The sequence below is a fragment of the Neofelis nebulosa genome, chromosome 6, assembly GCF_028018385.1.
Source record: "Neofelis nebulosa isolate mNeoNeb1 chromosome 6, mNeoNeb1.pri, whole genome shotgun sequence".
NCBI lineage: Eukaryota > Metazoa > Chordata > Mammalia > Carnivora > Felidae > Neofelis > Neofelis nebulosa.
Genome location: NC_080787.1, coordinates 90,426,669 through 90,452,488, shown reverse-complemented (window position 1 = coordinate 90,452,488; position 25,820 = coordinate 90,426,669). Strand labels below are relative to the sequence as shown.

General features: G+C 36.4%; 1 protein-coding gene across 2 annotated transcripts in view; it reads right to left on the bottom strand.

Annotated features, from left to right (window-relative positions):
* Nucleotides 1-2,503: 2,503 nt before the first annotated feature.
* FHL5 (four and a half LIM domains 5) overlaps nucleotides 2,504-25,820 on the bottom strand; it is a 39,884-nt gene continuing 16,567 nt past the window's right edge. For both annotated transcript variants that reach the window (XM_058734746.1, XM_058734745.1), the window contains 5 exons: nucleotides 14,552-14,722; nucleotides 13,545-13,719; nucleotides 12,422-12,591; nucleotides 7,817-8,003; nucleotides 2,504-2,737 (listed from right to left, as the gene is read on the bottom strand). In XM_058734746.1, the coding sequence (XP_058590729.1) occupies nucleotides 2,574-2,737; nucleotides 7,817-8,003; nucleotides 12,422-12,591; nucleotides 13,545-13,719; nucleotides 14,552-14,710 (855 nt within the window). In that variant the 5' untranslated portion in view covers nucleotides 14,711-14,722 and the 3' untranslated portion in view covers nucleotides 2,504-2,573. The remainder of the gene's footprint in view (nucleotides 2,738-7,816; nucleotides 8,004-12,421; nucleotides 12,592-13,544; nucleotides 13,720-14,551; nucleotides 14,723-25,820) is intronic.

Sequence of the window (25,820 nt, the reverse complement as noted above, 5' to 3'; positions counted from 1 at the left end):
AATGCTTTTCTCCCTCTATTTAAGAGCAGTTAGTAACTTTCTATTGCCTGTTATATCAAATATAAAGCTTTTATGCTAAGAGTTAATATCTGTCTTCATCTGACCTTTTCTCTTTGAGCTATCTCATTTCTTCTTGCTCTTTGGCACAGTCTCTCTGCTACTTCCAAGCCATCTGGTTGTTATTAGCACACAGGATTTGCTTCTAACTGCTTTCCTGCCTGTGCAGATGTCACTCCTTGAATCACTGGGTGCCCACTGCTTCCTGAGGCAGTCCGTTCCATCTTTGGATAGGTCAGTTAGAGAGCTTTTCTCTTTACTGACCCCAAATCAATTACAGTATACAGTATAAGGTTTTCATTTTTATCTTTGTGTGTATGGCAGTCTAACGAGGTCTTCTTTCTTAATTGTTTTGTATATGTATATTATGTCCACAGTGGTGCTGTTTATCAGCTTTGGGGAAAGATCTCTACATCTGGCAATTTTTCATTTCCATACCCTGGTCTACCCGCCCACCACCCCAGAACCACAACAGCTCAAACTCTTAACTGAGCACAGTATGTGTTTAATACATATGTGATAACGAAGCTTTATTCTATATATGGAATTATTTATATGTGAAAAATATATACTTAAGTATACGTATCAAAGGATAACAGAATCTCTGTCTCAGAAATGATTCTGTGAATTTTAGTTGTACAGATACAATGCAAGCCTGATCATATGCAAGCTCAGCCCACACACAAGGCAAAATGCTTAAACATTACTAATTGTTTGACTCAGAAAGCAGTACATTTTGCATGCTTATCTATAATCGGTTATCTTGGCATTGTTACTACAAAACAAAGACAATTATATCTTTCAAGTAGCCTTTGTAGCCTGACCTTTTATTAGTGGCTCTAAATTGTTAGCATCTCCAAATGTCCTTGCATTTTAAGCTATTTCAAAAATTGTGTTTCCATTAAAATTTTAATGGAATCTCCTGTGAAACTATTTTAATCATTGTAATCAGCCACATCATATAATTAGATTTTAATCAGGACCTTTAACAGTAATCTGAGAGTAGACACTTACAAAAATGTTATGTCTGTGTGGGTTTCTTCTCCTGACCCCCTCCTACCCCAACCATGTGGCACTATAACAATTGACCATGGAGAAAAAAGTTTGCTTTCCATTTGTCCCACATAATGTGGAAAATATTGCCCAGGAACAGGTAGGTAGGGCCATGATCAGTCGATGTCTAGTAGAAAGATACACATACAGCGACAGGCTTTTCACTAAGGCTGTTGCTTCTCTTGTGACCGATAAACACTGACTTATTTGTAGAATGGCCGCTAAGGTTGGGAGTGTACCTCTGGGCCATGCAGAAGATTGGAACTCTGGGGCATGGTTGGCATGGGGTGAGGTGGATGGCATGGGTGTGGAGGAACGGTGAGGAGGGCTCATCTACAACCCATATTACTCTATTGTACTGCTTTGCAGGTCCTGAATTATCAGCAGTGAATTAATCTTTTTCAGTTCTTATTATTACTAGATTTTGTTAAAGCCCACTTTTATGTCTTCCCATTAGTCATCTATGTAATTTTGGAAGGCAAAATGCATGAAGCTCAGAGCTAATTATGCATTCTATTATGCCTTTAGATATCTGGATGAAAGTCATGTTCCGACGCTCAATCCCTTCCCTAAAACTCATTTCCACGAGTGATGACTTAATGATCTATTTACTTTAAAGGTTTGCCTTTGGGGGACAATGATTTTCCTGGTTAGCTCATTTGAAAGAATAGACTTCTCTTTCATGGAATCTGTAAGTATTTAGAAAAATCATTGGGAGCTTTGAAAATGCAATTGATACAAAATGTGTTGAAACCTATGCTTTGACTATCCCTAGGGAGAGGGGACCCCTTTATATCCATGCAGAGTATGAGAGCCATAGTGTCCAAATTCTCAATTCCATTTGTTAAGCATGAAACCAACCAGCTGTGGAAGCAGTGTGGATGAGGGCAAATTTGCAGCTTTGCAACTCCAAAGTCAGTGTGTGTGAATAAAAGAATGATAAAATGACACAGTTCTCAAGTAGGATGATTGTTAATCAGTTTTCCCTGATCAGTTTTGTTCTTCCACCATTAATAGCCAAGCTATCATATTATTTATAGCTAGCTATCTAAGAATGCAAACATTAGCCTCATGTATGCCTTTCACTTTGATCTCAATTTCCTTTTTCCCCCTGCGGTTTTAAAAACAGCAGTCTTCAGTAATAACATCCATGACTTCTAGGTATAGGTCATATTGTTGGTTACAATAAAGAGATATTTTCTTATGTTTTTAACAGCAGAGTGCAGTATTTTGCAAGGAGAGATGCCTTTGTGAATTAGGATAGATATATTCATTTCTGTTAGACTATGCTTTTTCTGAGCTTTTATGACACAGTTCAATCAGAATGTGTGCAAAACCCCTTCTGCTATAAACTGTATGTTAATATTGGTAAAACATAAGTCATAAATGCAACTTCAAGCAAGTTCTGGATTTAGTGAGAACAAAAGCAAGGTGGATTTCAGGTGAGGACAGACTGTCTCCCTCTAGATGTCAGTGTCCATTCCAGAACCACACTTGCGGCAAAAGATTTCCTTGTTCTGGGTCAGGAAGCCTTCCCCCACCAAGGAGACTGAGCACTTCCCACAGTTGAAGCATTCGCTGTGCCACTGCCGGTCTTGAAAGCAGATAAACTTGGCACCTTTGAGACCTGTAAAGGAATTGCGGAAAAGAATATTCTTTCAATGAAGAGATTAAGCATTCCATCAGGTACTCTTCTAGGAACTGGAGATAACAGCAGTGAGCAAGTCTATGTAGAGGCAAGTAACCTAGAAGAGAATGCTGCTTCCCATGCCCCTGTGTCCATCTGGGAATGTCGCCGTGGGCAAGGTCCCCCTTGAGATCCAGCCTGATTCCCAAATTTTTCTGTAATCTACACAAGTAGGTAGAATCTGAATATACAAACCAGGTATTTTTGGAAACAGATGAAGATTGCCTAAGACAGATAAGGAAACACAGTAGAATGCCATGGGAAGAGGGAATGGATTTCGAAGTCAGAGATACCTAAGTATGAATATCTTCTTTCTGCTTTCTTAGAAGCAAAGTGAAGATAAAATAAAATAAATGTATACTTTCTAGCCTAGTGCCTGATGTTTCAATGACTTTTAGTTCTGTTACCTCTATTCCTATGCTCAGTTTTGCTTCAGATAAAGTTCCATGGTCATATTGTGGTGTGGGGCACAATTTTCCAAAGGCCCCAAATAGAAAATTTCATCCAGACTATCATGGAGTTAACCTAACATGACAACCTTACTACCTTGCCCAGAGACAACTTTAGCCCAGGCTTGCAACAAAGATCTGTGAATCTGATCACTCTGGCCACTGAGGCCATGCTATCCAATGGTTAGTCTCTAAGAAGTACTTTATCAGCCTCCACCATTTCAATCTGGGCTTCACTTTAGCTGTAACATTTCTATGAGAGGTAGAAGAATTTGAGTCTTCAGTGAGAATCTCTTTGTATACCCCTAATATGGATCCAGGTTACAATTTAAAGAATTGATTTTGAGGCGCTGAAAAGGAGAAAAGGTGTAGGGATTGGGAAGGAGTTGGGATGCCTTGGGCCTTTCTTTATTTGCCAAGGTTTTTCCAAGTGATCATAGTGCTATGAACTTCCTGTGATTTGCTCCTTACCCATAGAGTGAGGCTAAAATAGTTCATGTGTTGATTCACATACAGTTTCCAAATATTACATTTGGGGAAGCAAAAAAGGTGAATAAGCATTCTATTTCAGATAAACTCTCCTTAAATATGATAACGAACTTTTATTTTCATACTAGAAGTGTTATTTGATGTCTTTACATATAATTTACTAGTTCATAAATAAACGTACATCCAATTTCTCTACTTTCCTTGATTAAATTTATTGCTCACTTATTTATGATGCTATCATTACTTGCTAATAAGAGTAAATCAGTAATGAACCAATTAATTCCCTGAATGTTATTCAAAACATTAATAAGCTGACTGCAAGAATCATGTTCTATATATACATGAATCATCTTTGTTCATGAAACTAATTATTACACATCTTGAATTTTGATGCTCATGAGTTTTTCTTGATTTTATTAGGTAAGCCTGTTCAAGTGGTAAATGTAAAAATAATTCTTCTAGAATTTTACAAAGAGAGAAATAGAAGCGTCTGGTAGTAGGAATTTAAGGAAGGCCTGACTCAGTATGTGAGATGTTTACAAACTGTTTCAACTTTGGATGCATTTACTCCCTCAGGTCATGAGGGTCATTTGCAGTAAGGAAGTCCCCCAGGAAATAAGTCTCTGGCACCTGTTTTATTTGACTTCATTTATTACTGAAGATTTTGTAGAATAAGAGCTAGCATTTGTTGAGCACTTGAAAACGAGTCAGTCACTATTGTTTTTTTTTCTTTAATGTTTATTTCTGAGACAGAGAGACAGAGCATGAGTGGGGGAGGGGCAGAGAGAGAGGGAGACACAGAATTGGAAGCAGGCTCCATGCTCTGAGCTGTCAGCACAGAGCCTGACGCAGGGCTTGAACTCACAGACCGTGAGATCACGACCTGAGCCGAAGTCAGAAGCTCAACCGATTGAGCCACCCAGGTGCCCCACGAGTCAGTCACTATTCTAAGCCCTTTACTTATATTGCTTCACAACTCTGACCTTACCTTTATGAAAAGATATTATCATCAACCCTATTTGGCAGAGAAAAATTGATGAACAGAAAGGTTCAAGCACTTGCCCAAATCAGCCAGCTGGTATATGGCCGATCTGGGATTCAATCCTAGGCCATCTGGCTTCAGAGCCTATGCTCTTAACTTCACCAGATTAAGTCTGAATTTATCTATTGTAAAGACCATAACCAGGAACATTAGCATTCTTTTCTCAAGAAATAACATTTGAAACTCCTTTTACTCAAAATAAACATGGAAGAAGGGTAAGACGTGACCCTCTTCAACTCCTCATTTGCAAGTAAGGCAAATGAGAACCTCAGTGGTGAGTCACTTACCCATGGCCACACAGTAGTCAGGGCCAGAGGCAGGACCAAGTCTTTTACTCCCTAGTCCAGAGCACTTCCCACTACATCAAACTGCTTCACTTAACCCAGAAACTTTGAAAGGTTAATCCTATCTTAGAGGGCGAGAGAAAAAAAAAGAAAGGTTTATAGTTATACCTTGGGTTTGTTCAAATGAATTGAATTTATTCTGATGGGATTTAAAAAAAATCACATCTGGAGACTCACAGATAGATTTAGTTAATATAAAAAAGTATTTTGAAAAAAATGTATTTTGAAAATATTCTAATACAGTTTCTTAGGTTGGCACATTGTTTGCATGAATGTGCAACTTCCAACAGATAAATTTATGGCCGTATAAGAACTCCCTACGGTACATTAATTCAAATGCTCAATTTTCAAGAAACACTACTTATTGCAAAGCTTATGATTAAGATAATTATCATAAGACTGATTATTCTAAATTAAATACATAATCCTGTATTTGGATTACTTTTGGGCCAAATCTGTGGTTCCTGATCATCCTTATGTTACATGCAGAGCAATGTGGAGTTTTTTTTGGTCTGAGCCTGAAAGAGCTAGGCTCAGATACTGATGTGAAACAATCCAACAGAAAAAAAATCACTTAGATACGTGAATCTGTGATAGATCAGAATTGAAACTCAAGTTCAGGGCTCGTGGTAGGCTCTTTGCAGGTCAGCATTAGCCACTGAGTACCCAGGAAAATTTCAACCCATTTTGAATTATTTAATTTTCTCATTTCCTCATGGAAGTCCCCCCTTTTTTCTGGGTAGTTCAAGAAAAGTGTCATGGAATAAATCAAATGCATCCATTGGGCAGTAATCGCAGATTCTACTAAGGAGGTTTTTGAGCTCTCAGTACTGATACATTTCTGGAATCCCCATTTTCTAACCAAAACTGGTGGATATAGTGGCTTAGTCTTTTGACTAAGGGATTGCCAGATGTGTAGAGGCAGGAGAGCAGAGTGGTTAAGAGTTCAAGCTTTAGAGCCTGATAGTCTGGGATTGCCAATGCAATCCAATGCAAGGACTGGGAAGGTGACATGGCTGAGTGATGGGGACAAGGTGTGAGGAACAGAGCAATGGGGCAGCCGCTGAGCCTATGACAGAGACCTGGCAGGGGAATGGGAGGGTAGTCTGCACATCCCCGGCAGGCTCTTCATTTACTTTTGACCTCAGAGAGGAGTTTTACATGAGTTGTTTCCAAACATGTGCAGGCCAAACAAAACACACCTGCCAGCCAGATATAGCCATGAACCGTGTGAGATTCTGGAAAACATGGTGCCCTGTGCAGGCAAACGGGACCTTGTCTGTTTGTCTGGGTAACTCTCTCCTTCCCCTTGTAAGTCAGTGAAAACCTGCCAAGCTGGGTTTGCAGTGAAACACTTTTTCTTTCTTTGAAGAGTTAACTTTTATTTTGTGATATATTTGAAGATGGAGGAGGAGGAAAAGGATAAAATAATCTTTAATATTGTGTTACACAAACTGAACTAAAAGAAATGAAATATGATCTAAGAATACAAGGAATGGGGAAGAGAAGTACAGTTCTGCCACATTATTAGGTGACTATAAATGCCTAAAAGAAAAGCTGCTGGTTTTCTCAGGTTATGCCAACTTCAAATTTTACTATAGGATTAGCATTCTTCAGAAGTATCTCTGAGGAAAATATAATGCACTATTTTACCTTGAAAAATCTATGTAATTGGATCAATTTATCATTTGTGATATTTTCAAATCATGTCACATGTGTTCTGTTCTTTCATCAGAATGCTATCTTGTTTTATTTCATCTATTCATAATTGAAATGTCTCACAAGTGAATAGAGAGAAAACAGAATGATACACTTGTTAGAAGCATCTTAAAATGAAGTTTAATTAATTCCTGACCTTGGCTACCCTAATTATTACAGCTTCAGATTTGTACAATCCTTGCATTTAATTAAAACCTTTTCTATTTTAGGGTTCCTTTGCCCTTGTTGGAAATTAAGTAGGATTTGTATTTATAAGCATCCCTTCCTCCCATTCAAATCTTTAAATGTCAGGCCTCCTTGTGAAGTTCTTCTCTGACCTCTCAGCGTATCCTGTTCTCCTCTTTCACTGAACTATTACTTAAAGTCATTACCATTACGTTTATTTATTTATTTTTAAAATATTTATTTATTTTTGAGAAAGATAGAGAGAGAGAGAGAGAGGGAGTGAGTAGGGGAGAGGCAGAGAGAGGGAGACAGAGTGTCCAAGCAGGCTCTGTGCTGACAGCAGAGAGCCTGATGCTTGAACTCATTAACCAGGGCTCGAAGGCACTAACTTTGAGATCATAATCTGAACCAAAGTCAGATGCTTAACTGACTGAGCCACCCAGGCGCTCCTCCATAAGGTTTAGTATTAATTACCCTCTATAGAACATGGCTACCCTAATTATGCTATACATTTGTCTTGAGGGGTCTGTGTAATGTTTCTATTTATATATGGATATCCATGTGTGTGTGTATCAAAAAGAAACATAAGGGAAAGATTATATATATATATACACACACACATATATATATATATATTAAAGATAATATATATAAGGGAAAGATTATATATATATATATATATATAAAAGATTATATATATATATATATAAGATTATACATATTTTTTACTTGCCTTTTCTAAATTAACTATAAAGTATCTAGATAGCCACAGCTGTCCCATTAACAGACCATATTAAACTGAAGAACTCACCAGTAATGGGTTTGGTGCAGGCTTCACACCTTTTGGCATAAAGATGATTGTAGCAGTCCACACAGAATGGATAATCATCTCTGGACATAAACTCCTCTTCACAGAGCTCTTTCCTACAGCCACTGCACAGAAAACACTCTTTATGCCATGGCTGGTCACGAAATGTTATCCCACCTGAAGTCACCGCCTGCCAAAGGACCACAAAGGCAGTGACCATGGAAGCTATTACAGTTCAGACCTGTCATGATCCTCTTCTGTGCCCATGAGTGTACTTTGGGTTACTCCATCCCCTTGTGTCAGGATGTCCTTTCCCTGTGGTTTTTTTTTTTTTTTTAATCAATATGAGAATCAAAAGGCTATAAGGATTAAGTAGAACTGGCAAAAAAAAAAAAAAAAATATATATATATATATATATATATATATATATATATATATATATCCTAATTTTTCTCCTATTGTGGAATAGAAAAGAATTAGGGCCATAACAGACTCAGGAAAATGAAAAAGAAGTAGAGCCCTGATTCCTTTTCTTATCTTTAACTTTCATGTTGGTCTTCAAAGGTCTACCATTAGAACGAAGATATTTTCTATACTGTGTTCTTACTTCCATGTCTAGCTTTAAAGGATATTGAAAAAAGCTACTTTTCCCTGAAACCTTTCTTCCAGCAGAAGCAACCCTGACTATTATTGATAAGCACCATCATCCACTAATAATGACTAATATTTCTGAAGTGTGTTTTCAGTCCTTAGTCCTGTCAGGCCTTTAAATGTCAGGCCTCCTTGTGAAGTTCTTCTCTGACCTCTCAGCGTATCCTGTTCTCCTCTTTCCCTGAACTATTACTTAAAGTCATTACCATTACGTTTATTTATTTATTTTTAAAATATTTATTTATTTTATTTTATTTATTTTATTTTATTTTATTTTTATTTTTTTTTATTTTTGGGACAGAGAGAGACAGAGCATGAACGGGGGAGGGGCAGAGAGAGAGGGAGACACAGAATCGGAAACAGGCTCCAGGCTCCGAGCCATCAGCCCAGAGCCTGACGCGGGGCTCGAACTCACGAACCGCGAGATCGTGACCCGGCTGAAGTCGGACGCTTAACCGACTGCGCCACCCAGGCGCCCCTAAATATTTATTTATTTTAAAAGAAAGAAAAGGGATGGCCTTTTCTTATGTTCCTAACATCCCGACATAACCAAGACTCTTATTTTTTCCTCCTTTAAAAGGTGAGAAACTATTGAGGGTTACAGTGGTCAGGTCACTTGCCAGGTCACACACAACTAGCATGCAAACCTAAGCTGACTCCATAGCCTGTATACTTAACCAGTAATATAATATTGAGACAAGGTTACTTTCCACTAATGGCAGTTGGTTAGTCCTTGCTGAATTAATGAATAAACACCAAAGGGAAAAACATTTGGATAGCAGTTCCAGTATTATCTCTAGTACAAATGGGGTGCTGTGGCAACTGCGTGGGTTTTCAGCTTTAGAATTCTAAGTAATGAACACAGCTTGTATGTTGAACCTTAATGTGTGATGTGCTAGGGTTGTGTCAGAGAAGCTTATTATTCCTCCATAACATACATACATACATACACACACACGTGTGTGTGTGTGTGTGTGTGTGTGTGTGTGTGTATGTATATATATCCCCATGGATTAAACTGGCTTATATAAGTCTTTTTAATCCACAAATAGTACTTTTTAAAAGGCTGAGATATCTTTATTTAGAATCAGATGGGTAAATATTGAACAACTCTTCTTGGATAGCAGTTTTGTAGTCCTAGCATCTTTCGAATCCATGGCTATTGAGCTCCTGGAGTAGCTGTGGAAACTGGAACGTGCTCATGTGGTATCTGAGATGATTCCTGTGATTGTTGTATCCAAATTCACTAAATATAGAAAATGTGGAACCTATGCAAAGCCATCTCATTGCTGAAAAAATTTAAAAATGTTGTCTATGACACAAGCTTTTGAAAAGATTATTCTAGGGGCGCCTGGGTGGCTCAGTCGGTTAAGCGTCCAACTTCGGCTCAGGTCATGATCTCACGGTTTGTGAGTTCGGGCCCTGCGTCGGGCTCTGTGCTGACAGCTCAGAGCCTGGAGCCTGCTTCAGATTCTGTCTCCCTCTCTCTCTGCCCCTCCCCTGCTCACACTCTGTCTCTCTCTATCTTTCAATATTAAATAAAGGTTAAAAAATATTTAAAAAAAGAAAAGATTATGCTAAAGATATTTTTAAGCCTTACAACAAATCTCTTAAAAATTAAAGATATTTAATAGAAAAGTTATTTTTCCTAAAGGAAAAAAATGTATACTATTCTAAATAAGTAAATGGGAAACATAATGGCATGTGTGAACTGAAGCAATTTAAAATACCCCCTACTGATTTCAAATGCCTTACCACAGGCACAGCAGAATTGAAGATTCCTTTCATTTGTTCAGTCAAATTATTAGCAGGCAATGCTTAAAAGACTCAACACTTGAAAAATGTATTCACAGCAAAATAAAACTTGATATATAGACTATTTAATTAGGAAGAAGAAACTCTGGAACATTAAAAATAGTTTGCTTGTGATTATGTTCCTTTTGAAGAGGCATGCGGGCTAAGATGAAGTCTAACATCTAGGTTTGGTGTTTGCCACTGATTGATCCCAGGATTTGGAACAAGTTTCTTCTCTGGCAAAGTGGACGCAGTATTGGTTTTGTGCTTAGTAGACAAGAGCCAATGAATCACAGGACACTCTGGGAAGCTCGAGGAGTTTGAATTTAAAACACTTGTAGTTTGAGGTTACTTGTTTTTGGTAGAAAACAAGTTTTAGTTTCACAAAATAAAATCATGAAAAAAGTTCTAAGGGCCTGATTTTTAAGTATTTTTTGCCTATTTTGTTTGTTTTATATTTGGTCTCTGGTTTGAGTTGAAACAAATTGTTTTTCTTCAGCTTGGGTCATCTTGATCAGAAACATTTATATCCAGCTTTCCTTGAATGGCTTGTGGTTTTAAAAATTAAATAGAAAACAATCTGGCATGTTGTGGTCTGTCTACTACCCAATATAAATATTTCACAAAGTTTTCATGACTTCAGATCATGTCCTAAATATAGGACAGGCTCCTATAACCTGGGAAATGCCAGTGCTTTACTCTCTAATAGTACTTAGCACTGATGTACTGGAGAAATTCCCCCTCTGAATCTTTATACAATTGAAAGAAAGTTTATATTGCATTCCCAATAAATGGTTTTGAGGTAATTCCAACAGGTTGCACTAATATTTCAGCTTAAGTATTTAAGAAAAATAACCTGAACATGGCCAATTTATTGTCCCTCAAAACAGTGAGATCAACCTACCACTTTATTACAAGAATCTGTTCCTAAAATGCTTGCCATTGACTCTGGTGAGTCTTCTGAGTTTCATATACCGCAGGTTCATAGCATCTGAGGGTTGCTTATAAAGCCATTTTTAAAGTCAGTGTTTCTGGTAGAGTGATGGAAGTCTCCGGGTTTAAGATGGTTTTACATTATGTTACTATCAATTGTAATTTCGGCCATCATCATAGTATAATCAAGATTATAATCCGATGATTATAATTTAGGAGTTTATTGATGCCTCTGCAAATGCGGTACTCATATTTTAAACATATGTAAAAAGTTACTGTGTGCATATGTTCCCATAGAAAGAGGTAATGAGACTTCTAGCTGTCCAGATGCAATTATACAAATAGTCTTGAGATCTGCCAAAGCAGCTCATAGATCAAAAATGTTTAGACAACGCTGCATGCTCATCACAATTTATAGTGTTATTTTAAACTTATGATGTCTCATGGGTCAAGGATTTCTTCAAGTACATCAATATCTATTTTATGAAATACAAACAGGTTTTATCAAAGTGATAGAGAGGAGTGACTTTTTCGCATAAAAAAAAGAATTGGAGAAAGTTTACTTGAAAAGCTTGACTTTTTTTCTTATTGGATGATATGTTTTCAATGGGTATCCAAGTCAAAAGGCTGTAAATGACACTCTGGAACTGGAAGCAAAGGAAACCACTTGCTACCCTTATTCCTTTTTCTGTCTGTATGTCTAATGAATTTCTCTAGTGGTCTTGTCACTCTCTTGAGTCTACCTGTCTACTCATTAGAAATATAAAAGCTTCAAGCCAAGAAGACATTTGTGTTGCTGGGACATAATGTGAGAAGTTAAACATTCTGTTTAAATTGGTTCCCTTAATGATTCTGTGAGACAAATTCATATTCCTCTGAAAGGAAAGGGATCAAAAATTATTTTCTAAGAAGTATCTTGTATTCAACAAGAGATGTGTGTCCTCTACCAGAATACATGAAATCTTATGTAACAGCAGCAAATGGAATTGGACTATCTATAGCTTTTGGAACTAAAGTGATGTTCTGGGTAGAATTTTATGATGATAAAAATAGGTGGCCATCTTCACTGTGGCAGGCAGTGTGCTCTTGGACATGCTGGAATTTAAAAGTAACATGAATGTGTAAAGACAGACATAACATGATAGTATCAGTTCATTCCAAATATAGAATGAAGTTAAAAAGCAATGGTCCGGAAGGATCCACAAGCTTCATCCCCTGTAGATAATTACCTTCTTACAAAAGCTGCAGTAGTGAGCAAACTCCTTCTCAAAACACGGTACACAGTAATTGCCACTCTCTTTGGAAATCAAAGGTTTAGTTCCTATTGGCTGTCGGCAATGCTCACACACAAAGCAGGTTTCATGCCAGTAGTTTCCCTTAAATTCCATTTTGCGGGAACCTGTACCCCACAAATAAGAACCTGTTAGTACAAATGAAACATCATCTTTTTAAGTAAAGATATGTCAAGTTATTTAGAATATATATTTTAACGTTAAGATGATAAGCTAATTGTCTTTATAGAAAAATAGTGTTTTGTTGGTTTCTAAAACATTTATCTGAAAAAGAAAAAGAAAAGGTAGAGTTCAGCCATGATGATGATGAATCGCTCTTTTACTGAAAACTCTTATGCTGTGTAAGCTACAATTTTGAGATTTGAATGTACAACTAGTGGAGACTCTGAAAGGCTGCATGTGGGTTAGATAGATTGGGCCATAATTATCAGTATTGGGATATTAGGAATGCCTGGGGCACCAACTCTCAAGAAGGATGTTGTGCAGTTATGGTCTTCTAGAAACTCTTTTGAATTCATAATAAGAAAATGAGAGAGAACCGTGTTGTTATGCTGATGTCCAGAGGGATTTAGTAGAGAATCAAAACAGCAAAAGTGCTTGCCTGAAAGTATAATCATGTACATGAATCCTTGTCTTTCCTAGAAGGAATAAAGATGACTGACCCTCAAACTATATTTTGTCCTGCTACAAAATGATGGTTGGCCCCATTCTCCTATGATGGATTATGCTTCCTGATGCCATTGTTTATGCCTAGGAACCGGTGCTTAATGCACTGTTAGTGTTATTGGTTTAGATTTCATCTTTATGGCTCAGATTGTGGTTGAAAATGCCTGTATGAATTAGCTTTACAAAAATACATAGAATGCTGTATTTTACCCATTCAAAACAGAACGAAATGGTCTTTTTATTTCTAAAATACACTAAGTGAAATCAAGAGATAGCAAGATAGATGTCTTTCTCAAAAGTAGGGTTTTCTTAGCGACTATACTCTTCCTATACTTGGGCATAATTCAAAGTGTTACAGCTTCCATTAGAGACCTGAACTCCCTTGTGATCTCACCAGGCATGATGGTCTTCTTGCAGTGGAAGCACTTGGAGGAGCATTCGTTAGAATAACATTCTGAGCACAGCAGTCGCTCATCCTTGGCAGCAAAAGGCTTTTCCACCAGAGAGTGATTGCATTTGGCGCAACTGAAGCATCGTTCATGCCAGTGTCGGCCTTTGTAACAAAGATCCTTCGAGACAGTAAATACGAGTTAATTAAATGTGCTTGTGACAAAACAGGTCATTTTATAAGACTAAACTGAACACTCCTGGGACTCTGGTACCCGTAGTTTGTGCTGGTAGCTTGAGGAAAAGTTGTCATTGATAGTATTACCCATAGAGAGGAGACTCTCTGGGGCAATTAAGAGCTAGAGCCTGGGCTTTCTTAGTTGGTCAGTAAAGACAGATGGAAAATAAGTGAACCTTTTCCTATTTCTTCAAATTTCCTCTCAGTCCTTTTCATAAGCTATAAGAGGGGCTTTTCATGGAATGATTCTTATTTTTACGTTGTGATATCCTATTATTGTCTGAGATTAAACAAAATGCCAACACCACAACAAAGACAAAAAAGAAAAAGGAAAAAAATACAATAATGTGCATTGTGAGAGGAATGGACCATGTCAGGGCACAATGGACTTAGTGGAGATGAGGCTGATTTGAAGTCAGAAGATACAGTTTTTTGAAACTTTAAATTTTCAATTATTTATGTATTTATTCATTTATACTCTTGTCATTCCAGAAATAAATCAACATTTTAGCTGTGTAGCTTTGGGCAAATAACTGAACCTCTTTAATCTTTAGCATCTTAAACTATCTTCTAAGATCACTGTGAAGATTAAAGTATATGTCATATTTCATAGTGCTGAGCATAGCATCTGGCGACCGATGGTAACTTTGAAGATGCTTATACCCAGCAATAGAGCAATGTGGTATTAATAGTCAGTACTAAAGGAAACAAGGCATTCCAAAGCATTTGTCTCCTTGTTTGCATGCAATAATTCTGGGAATTGAAGTGAGACCTACCTTGGAATCTGATTCAATTGGTTCTTTGCATTCCTCACAATAGTTAGAAAAAATACGATCGTAACAGGAAACACAGTATGGATTGTCATTCTTCAGTATGTACTTCTTCCCAAGAAGTGATGCTGCGCAGTATTGACAATCAAATTGACCAGTTGTCATTTTGGTTCAGTCCTGTGAATAAGAAAATGATTCATGTTCATAAAAACAATTTTTTTCTAAGATAAATTATAAAGCCTCAATAGGAGTCAAGCACTTGAATGGATTTGTGTCTTACACAAAACAAACAAACAAACAAACAAAAAAACCCCACCAATTAGGAAAATATGCTGTAGTCATGATGACATTTGGGAGTGATTTAGGAAAGGCTACTCTCCTATTTTGGCAGTTCCTGTGTGTTTTGTTAACAAAATGCATTAAGCCTGCAGCCAGATTGTGAAAAACATCTTTTATTCATCATTCACTAATGTGAACTTCAATAAGAATGTGATAGGTGTTGAAAGAGGATGGTTTCACCCCAAGGATATAAATATGAACTGTTGATAGGGCTTTCACTAACTGTCATCACTTACTAACTTGCTGGAGAGTTCTGGAGGAGAGTTCCTTGGAAATCACAACAGTCTCTTTTACTCTAACTGCAATGGAAGTTGATAATCAAGTACATTGTCATTTTCTAGGCCATTCTTTTATTTCTCAAATCTTTATTGGGCACCTACTGAGGTTTCTGCGCGTTAGTCCTAAGATATTCCGTGCTACATACTTTCTGTTGGGACATCCTCCTTACTTGTGGCTTCAACCTCCCCAAATATGATGTTGACTCCAAAATCTGTAGCTAAAGCTACACTTGCCTCCTGGGCATCTCAATTTAGATGGCCCACACTAAGTTGACAAATAAAATTTCTGAGCCGGTAGGATTTGGTCCAAGTGCTAGGTCTTTATGACTGTTGTTGAGCCATTGCCCAGATGTAAAAGTGCAGCCAAACCATCAGTGGTAGAAAAGAACTCCAGGCTTCTTCAAGGTTTAGGACTAAACTAATATGGATATAGAATGGTTAATAATAGCAGCATCTTACAGAACAAAAACCTGGTGTGAAACATAAAGCCAAGGCAAGGATAAGAACTTGAGTTATTCTATAATAGGAAAGCATGAAAGAACAAAACATATGGATTTCAAAAAGTTTAACTGGGCATTGAACACGAATGTTTCATTGTCCCCCAAGGTAGTACCACTGATTTTCTTGGAAAATGAGACTCGTTACCTCTGGATTTAGTAGAATATATTAGGAGCTATGAATATTTTCTAATTCTCCACCTCAGAAATTTGTTTTTTTAATTTTAGCAAAATCAGAAAATTAGTTAGTGTGATGCTTTTTACAGCATTTTTAATGCTAGTTTTTATTTAATACATTTAAATTGTATTCCCATACGTTTTTGCCTTCTTCTATTTTAATGGTTTTTTCCAGCAGACTGTCTTGCTGAATATATATTGTCATTAATTCTATATGTAGCAGTTTTGTTATATTGTTCCTCACTAACAGAGAAGAGACTGAGGATTTGGAACATGTGGAGTTTTTCCCAGGAAAGCTGAAAACTCCTACTAGAAAGTTCCCAATGGAACATGCCAAAATTATCTGCAAGGAACATTGAATTCCCTATTTGATTAATTCCACAGAACTGTCCCTTCCAAGTGAGTACAAACACACTCAGAGAGTTAGTGAGGACTTGGAAACAGGAGGAAAATAGATGTGATTCCCTTGAAAGATTTTCAAATGCGAGTTTTAATCACATTTACAATGATCATGTGTTTATCTCTTAATAGTGAAATAAGTTATATACCTCTAACTTTCATCACAATATCATTTTATATATTTTATAAATATATAAATATTGATACCACCATGTATATCAATAAATAATAAATATTTCTCTAAATAAGTATCCCCATCCTAACCACATAATAGGCCTTACTCCATAGAGAATTCTTAACAAAATGAACCATACTTAAAATTTTTTTTAAAGAAGAAAACTTACTTCTTATCTCATCTTTTCTTTACGGCGACATCAGAGGGTTGGGTAGGGTGAGAACAGTCATTTCAACACCTCAAAACCTTGTGATTTTGCATTTTATAGAACTATACAGTGAGATTTAGTCTAGGTCAATATGTATTGAATATATACTCAGTAACATTTGAACTCCCTGTCCTCCTGAAGTCTGGATTCTTCTAGCTTAACTCTTACTTGGTAATGGTGAATATAATTTGAGGTAAGAGAACAAACTAAATGTTCACTTTCTTATTCTTGGTTGGGAAAGATACACTGAGAAATTCAGCCCTCATTTTCATGAAGTCTCTCATTTAACTATGGATGTATGAACACATCCAAATAGAGTTTCTTAAATACAGGTGTTATAACCATATAAATGATGCATATTCTACTAGAACCACGAAGTTCTTAGGGAACTAATAGAAAGAGGGTGAGGAGCTATAGTATCAGGAAAACTTCTCAGAAAGACTTTAAGGAAGTTAAGCTGTTGGAACACAGAAAAGAAGGAAGGAGGGAAGGAAGGGAGGGAGGGAGGATTGATCTTAATTTGGCAGGAAAGTAAGAGGGAAAGACAAATGGGGGAATGGTATGGGTTCTCTTCTGATGTTGGGAAATGGTGAGTCTTGTGAACAGATTTTCACCTTGGTACATTCAGGATTAAAGAAGACTTTTAAGCTAAAGCTTTTTAAAGCTATTTGAATTTTTTTTAATTGTTTAATGTTTATTTATTTTTGAGAGACAGAGAGAGAAGAGAGAGAGGGAGAGAGGGAGAGAGGGAGAGAGAGAGGCAGAGCACAAGCAGGGGAGGGGCAGAGAGAGAGAGGGAGGGAGACAGAATCCAAAGCAGGCTCCAAGCTGTCAGCACAGAGCCTTATGTGAGGCCTGAACTCACAGACCCCGAGATCATGACCTGAGCCAAAGTGTGACGCTTAACCGACTGAGCCGCCCAGGTGACCCTAAAGCTATTTGCACTTTTAATAGAAGCAGTGCTAGATGGGGTGGGGGCAGGCAAAAGAAGCAAAAAATTCTCCAGTCATATCACCTTTTATCTAACATTATTCCATTCTAAACATCATTCTGTCCTTTTCCTTTTCTTTATCCCTAACATTAATATTTTTAAATACTCGGGGAATAACTCTGTGTCTAGGAGAGCAGACCAAACAACTTGCTTTTTTAATCATTCCCGAATAGGTAAAGCTGTAGGAAAGAGGATGAGAACCATGCGATTCTTACTTCAGGAGCCCTCATCTGAGGATTAATTTGGCAGAGATATTGGGAAAAGTTTTTCTTTCAAATAAATATTTAAAATCATTGAGCAAAGCTCATCTATAATTATGAAGCATAAGAAATCTTAATACTAACAATGTGACCCAATTAGATAGCATTTGACTTTTTTATATACAAACTCAGAAATGCTAGTATCAATATCAATTACACATTCTTGTCAAACTTCTTTCAAAGAGGTTGTATATATCAATTAAATATATTCTAATCAAACTTATTGCAAAGTCATTCTGCAATTATACAATAGTTTAAGTGAAGAATTTTTATCATTGCATACTGGGGGTTTTAGAAGATTGATTTAGAGATACACTGATATATCAAAGAACCTATAAAAATAAATACGTCAGAAATCCAATGCCTTGAATGGACTTGGCTTTCATTTTCCAGTTCCCACCTTTATTTTAAATTTCTACCTAAAAGGATGTGTGTTCATTGGCAATAGTTTCCATAGCTGAGAATGAGGTCTCTTAGATGTTATTTTTTAAACCAGGAATAATTTTGTGTCAAGTTATATTTTATGGTGAATTATTGATTAGATGGCTAATGCTGTGTGCAATATATCCACTTATATTTTTACTATGCTGAGCACAATTAATAGATTCACAAGAAGTGTACTTGAGAGAATGTCAAACAAGAGCAAGGCAGGGACCTGATACCATGCCTGGTATCGTTAATATGCTTTTGTTTGCAAGGCATAATACATCATTCATTTAATCATGCAGTCAATAAACATAAAGTATCTTTCTACTTCCAAAGTAATCTGCCAGAAGTTGTAAAAGACATAAAATAGTAGATTCAAATCCTATCCTCAGAGAATTTATAATATAGTAGGAAAAGTAAGGATATTTTATAAATAAACAAAAGTTAAGAAGTGATGAGGAGAAATGAAAGGTTTTAAGAATTTAGAGCAGTGCTAAACACAGAGTGCACATTAGAGTTTAAAATTTTCCAAAGTGCACCCCTACCCCAAACCAATTAAATCAGAAATTTCTGGAAATAACGGATAAGAATAAGTATTTTTCATTTCCTGGGTGGTTCTAATGTCCAGTGAGGTTTGAAAACTACCAATTCATAGGAAGCGGACACACAATTACTTTTAGCTAGGAAAAATCTGGGAACAAGTTGGAGAAGGTGGCCTTTAAATGAATCATGCAGAAGATGTTATGGATTTCTTCTCTCAACCTTGGCTTTACCCTTCTAATTGGAGAGGTCAGGAAGCTAAAAATAATTCCTGGCCCCTCTACAGAAGTGTTCAGGATGCAGATTTGGCTCTGCTAACACAAACCATGTGTATAAACTGGAAGATGGAAGGGAAACGGAAGACATGTTCCTGCTGCTGCTGCGGCTGGCAGACTGTGTCAGACCTATGTGGGTGCTTTCTACTATTTTGAAATGCCTGGGCTCAGGTTGTCCAGGGTTCAGTGACTAGATTTTTGGCTATGAGATATTGTGGTAATCATATCATTGTGGCAGCTGCAGCAGGCTCTGTATTACAGAGCAGAATCGATGTAGAGGTGGGAAAAGAGCAGTCTCTCCTATCCCTTGGTCTTTTATAAGAAAAATACTACCAGTGATCTCTCATATTCCTGTTTCTGAGTGTCAAGTACTGTATTAACCACTTTATGTGGACTGTTTCCTCTAGTCCTCACAATGGCCCTCTAGGTGAAGTCTATTATTATCCTCATGAATAATATTATCCCCTTAAAGAAGAAACCAAAGCTTAGTGAGGCCAAGATCACCTGGCTCATAAAAATGCAAGATCAATGCTAGATTCAAAACGATACTTGTCAGAAACTGAAGCCTAGGATCTTAGCCTGTGCAGACCTCTCTTTCCCTGGAGATGTGGGGAAGGGCATTAAGATAGAGCAGCAGAATTAGGATAGACATTCATACTTGGATATGCGAGGTAGGCACGGGAAGCAGCAAGTAATTTATTCAGTGGCTTTCAGGGCACAAGGAGGCAAATATTGGAGGGCAAATTAGAAAGGTAGGCTGGGAGAGATCATCAGTGGTTTAAGTTTCAAGCGGGAGTTGAACATATATATTTTTTTTCTATAGAAAAGGAAATGACCACTGATGACTGGAAATAGGTACGTGAAATGTTTTGAGCTGAGACTTATAAAAATTAATTTAAAAATAACGATAGAAAGGATTGCATGATAGACATACCACAAATAGGCAAATCAATTAGGATTCCATTTTTCTTTTTTTTTTTAAATTTTTTAATGTTTATTTCTGAGACAGAGAGAGACAGAGCATGAGTGTGGGAGGGGCAGAGAAAGAGAGGGAGACACAGAATCTGAGGCAGGCTCCAGGCTCTGAGCTGTAAGCATAGAGCCTGAAGTGGGGCTCGAACTCACAGACTGTGAGATCATGACCTGAGCTGAAGTCGGACACCCAGCTGACTGAGCCACCCAGGTGCCTCTGGATTCCATTTTTCAATATGCCATTTGGTCAAGAAATATTATTTTTCTTCCTATGTAAAAAAGTGTGTTTTACACGTTTTATGGGGGAATATGAGGAGAATTCTTATTGAAAAAATAATGGCCAGTCGTCCAAAACTGACAAATGACATCATGCTACAAATTTAAAAAAAGAAAGCAAAAACCAAGAACCTCAACCAGCCTAAAAACACACACACTGAGTCATCTCGGGGTAAAACCACTAAAAACCAAAGACAAATGACATCTAACACATGGGGTAAAAATATTACTTTTGGTGTAACAACAAATTAAGAAGTTACCTACTTCTCAACAGAAAAAAATGGAAGCTGGACAATAGAAAGACAAGGTAAAATTGCTGAAAGAAATTAATTGGTTTAAAATTAAAAACAGAATCACTGTATTTCACCACATTTATCAAATAAAAGAGAAAGCCATATAATTATCTCAGCAGATGCAGAAAAGACTTTTGATGAAATTTGACTTCAATTCAAAATCAAAAACTTAGCAAACTAAGAATAAAAGGAATTTCCTCAATGTAATTTAAAAATATATAGCAAACATATATATAATGGTGAATGCTGATAGCTTTTACGCTGAGATCAGAAACAGAAAAAGAATGCCCGTGATCACGTTTATTCAGTTCTATACCAGAAGTCATAGCCTGTGCACTAAGATGAGAAAAAGAAAAATATCAGAATTAAAAGAGAACAAATAACTGTCATTATTTTCTGATGGCTGATTTTGTGTGAAGAGAATCTAAATGATTCTATAATAAACAATTAGAATTTGTAAGTGAGTTAACAGAGTTGCTAGATAAAATGTTTATATACAAAAATCTATTGTATTCTTACATAACAGCAAACAAAATGAAATAAAAACTATATACCATTACCAAACCCTCACATACCTTGTAATAAATATAACAAGCATGTATGAAACCCCTGCACAGAACACTTTGAAAGAATATAAAGAAAACACAAATACATAAGTAGAAAGATAGACCATGTTCATAGACTTGGAGACTCACTATTTTGAAGGTGCTATTTCTCTTCTAATCCTTTTAGAATATAAGAAAATGTCTTCATTAACTTGTAATAGGGAAAAATTTCTTAAGCAATGCAGCCATATAGGGAGAATTTGATAAATTGGACTACATTAAAATTAAGGCCACTATTTTAAAAAGATTCTAGATAAGAGCATGAAAATAAAAACCACAGATATTCAGTTTCCTGTTATGGCTACTATAAACTATGCTGCTGTGAGCGTTCTTGCACATGATCTCTGCAAGATTTTCTGACTTACACACTTAACGGGTGCAGTTGCTGAGTCATACAAAAGGTTCTTGTTCAACTTTACAATATTATGAAATATTGTTTTTCAGAGCGGTTTTATCCTTTCCATCTTTTACTTTTATTTTTAGTGAGTGAGTTTCCATTGGTCCTTGTGATGAGCACTGAGTGTTATGTGTAAGTGATGAATCACTGAATTCTACTCATGAAATTAATATTACATTGTATATTAACTAACTGCAATTTAAATAAAAACTTGAAACTACAAAAAAAGTATTTGGGGAATATTTTGATTTCTTTACTAAATTGCTATTTCTTTACTTTGCAGATATATTAGAAATATTCTTTCCTATATATGAAATGCTTTATTTTTTAAAGATTTCAAAAAATGAGTAGATGATAAGTAGAGTGGTATGTATTAAATTATTTTTTCTTATGTTTGTCAAAAGAGACATAATCTATGTCTAGATTCATAATCTAGACATAATCTAGATGGGGGTAGCAATATCTAAGAAGGGTTTGACTGCTAATGGTGGTCATGGAATGTTGGTCCTTATCCTCAACAATATTTGATATTGTCAGACTTGTTCATTTTTTCTGACTCTGTGAATGTAAATATATAGTTTATTATGGTTTGCTAAACAGATCAATTCAAATTCCATGGAGTAGATTGAGCTTTCTTTAAAATATCTGTCATTTAGAAAAGAAACATGTGTTTGTATCTTTTTCCCATTTTTCTGTTAATTTTTAATTCTTATTTACTCATGGGAGTGTTTTATACATTCTGTACTCTAATCCTTTGTCAGTTATATGTGTGGCAAATATCATCTGTTAACCTGTTATTCTGTGATTGTCTTTTCATTTAATAGTGTCTTTCAATGACCAATTTTTTTTGATTGCCAATCTGCATATTTATGGTTTGTGTTTTGCATCTTTTCAAAAAACTTTTACTAACATGAAAGCATAGACATTTACTCCTATATTTCAAATTTTGCTTTTCATATTGATGATTGAATTATTTTGAGTATAGTATAAGGTAGGGATCCAACTTAGCTTTTTGCCATGTAAGTAACCAATTATTCCAGGACCATTTATTGAATAATTTCTTACTCTTACTAAACTTAAAAATTCATTCTTTATATAATAGATCAATATTTATAAATGTAAATATATCAAAAATAGATATATAATTTCTGTCTGATATTATTTGGTTCTGATTTGATTCATACTTGATTTGGTGTTCTCCATGCTGTTCTACTGGTCTCTTAGTTTATCCAGTTCTAATACTATATTTCCTTAATGACTTTAAGTTTTGAGATTTCATATGACAAGTCTTCCCAATATCATAAGTTTTAGATATACTGTGTTACATTTAATACAAGTATTATTTTTATTGCTTTCAAACATGATAGTTTTTAACATTATATTTCTGTTGTATAGGAATTCTGTTGATTTTTGTATATTGATTTTGTATCAAGAAACTTGCTAACCTCTCTTTGACTGATAATGAGCTTGGGCACAATCTCATGTTTATTAGTATTTGGACATCCTCCCTTGTGTAATGTCTATTCAAGTCCTTTGCCCCTTTATTGTATTGTCCGGTTTTTTCTTATGGACTTTTAGAATTTCTTTATGTATTCTGGAATGATTCCTTTGTTGGTTCATGAGTTACAATATTTTCTTTGACTCATGGAAGTTGTCCAAACTGGGAAGATCTGGGATGCATGTGGGCTGAATCAAAGGGAACTGAGCAGGACCATTTTAGATGCAAGAGAGGAGAGGGAAGCAATAAATCTCTCTCTCTCTCTCTCTCTCTCTCTCTCTCTCTCTCTCTCTCTCTCACAGTACCATGGAAATGTGCAAAGCGGGAACATGGATGCATGAGCTTTGTGCATGAACATTGTGCAAATCAAGGACAACCTGTCTATGTCTTATTACTTTCCTGTCATGGATTACACTTTTGAAAACTGAGAGGGCTTTTCCTTCTTATGGTGGACTTGAAATATACAAGGATACAATTTGAGCCTTCTGGTTTCTGATAATGTCTCTATTGCCGATGTGTTTTTGAGGAATTTTACTTACTTGAGGCAGTTGAATTACTGTCAATATTTTATTCTAAATAGCAATTATAACTTACATAGTTTTGATTGCAGCTTTTTGTTCCCCATAGAGACAGGTAATACTATATAAATCAACACATTATGTTTCCTAAAGTAGAGGACATACAATAAATGGTATATATGGTTACTTCTGTCTCTAATACATGATGTGTAAATTTTGCTAAATAGATGCAAATAATGCCATACCCACTACTTTTGCACATAAGTCAAAGTGCACTGTTCTTTAATTCAAAGTTTGCTGGGATACCTGGCCTAATTTCCATCTGGTTATTCAAAGCACCTTCACTCAGCCTGTGTAAATATATCTGTGTTCCTATGAGAGTACTGCAGGACTATTTCGACTGCCCGTTCAGGCTTTCATTGATTCAGTAAAGTAGATTTGTTTCTGCTTTTTTTTTAGGGAAGAACTTGGGGAGAATTCAAATCTAAATGGTGTAAGGAATATTAAAATCCTCTTGGGAAGTGTTAGTGCAAAATGTTTAAGTCTTTGAAGTGTGTGATTGATATACCAGACTTGAATGGAAACAGAAACTGGATGAAGAATCCTAATTCACACTATATTTAACTTAATTTACCTGTGGTCCTTTTTCCATTTAGGATTTTGTTTTGAATTGTTTCTCTGATGGCCAGGCAGGAGCATTTTGGAAACCTCACCGAACAAAGTATATTTCTCTGTGCTCTATGGTTATAGAAACCATCTATAGTGCATAGTTGTATAATCACCTAGTCTCTTGAGGCAACTGTTTCCATCATTCTCTCCTCCCTCCCTGCATGCACTCCCTATATATGTTTATTGGGTACTATATCCCATTGATTCTATTTCAGAAGCATTCCTTAAATCTTATTTTAGGCCCTCTTCCTATCTCTGATGGGCCATAGTGGTTTACATCTATCTGGGGATATTATTCAAGATTTCTTCCTCTATTGAGTGGAACCAAGCACATTGCTACTGCATGACTTTTGTTCTGTAATCATAAGCTCAATTTCCCCCAGGAAGTTCCAGAACATCCTCCATGTGCTCAAGAAGAATCTTTTCTCAGACTCATCTGATCATCTCCCTTCACTAAATCTCCAACAGCTTATTTTTGACTCTGAAAGAAAGTCTAAACTGCATTAGTATAGAGACCCTTTACTATCCTGTCTGCTTTCCCCTCCTCTAGCCCTTTCCAGACTCAGCACCGCCCAACATACACCCATCTCCCACGTATGCTTTTAGCCACTTCCAGTGACTGCCTATTCTTCACACATGCTACATCCTTTAATGGCATTGAGTCTTCACCTGTGGCTTTTCTTCTAAATCTAATACCCTCTTTCTCGTCTCACTGACCTTGTCTGCCTGATGTTTCTCCTCATCCATCAAGGTCCAGTTAAAACTCCTTTTCTCGGTAGCTTTCTCATATCCCTCAGGAAAGACTAGCTGCTCTCATTAGTTCATACATATGTCTATTTTTCTTTTGCCACATTTTGTAACAGTTTTTTTCTGTCCATGTGTGTCTCACTTGTGAGCTCCTCAGAGAGGAAGAATGTTGTTTACTTCATTTGTGTATATCAAGTCCGAGTATAGCAGGACCTCAGAACATGGTTTATGACTAAAGAAATGACTGGGAAACTTCCTGTTCTCTAAGGGCGTGGAGTCCAAGGCAAGTATTGATGAAAACATATATGCAAAGAGGATTCTATCAACAGAATAAGGGATAAAGTTTCAATTAGTAAAGAGTTAAGAATTTGTATATCCACTTGACTAGTGAATTAATTGTATCTATTACATCTGTGGCAAATATGTCCAAGGACTGAAAATGAAGGTTAGGGAACAGAAGGTAAAGCCCTAAGGACCTGTCTGTGGCAAGGAGAGTTCTTTCACTTTCCCTGTGAGGGCAGCTGAGGAAGACACCTGGTGGGTTCCTTCATTACCAACTGAGGAATGTGTCAGAGAAGCAGCAGAAGTAGGTGGTTTATCCGTGGATATTAATAAAGACTTTTTTTTTCTCTCAACTAGGGGGACTGATATGCTTCTATTAACAGTTTTGGAGGTGTTGGCTCAGATTCTTCAATTCTCTGTTGGACGTTACACCAGACTTTTGGATTTGTGCAC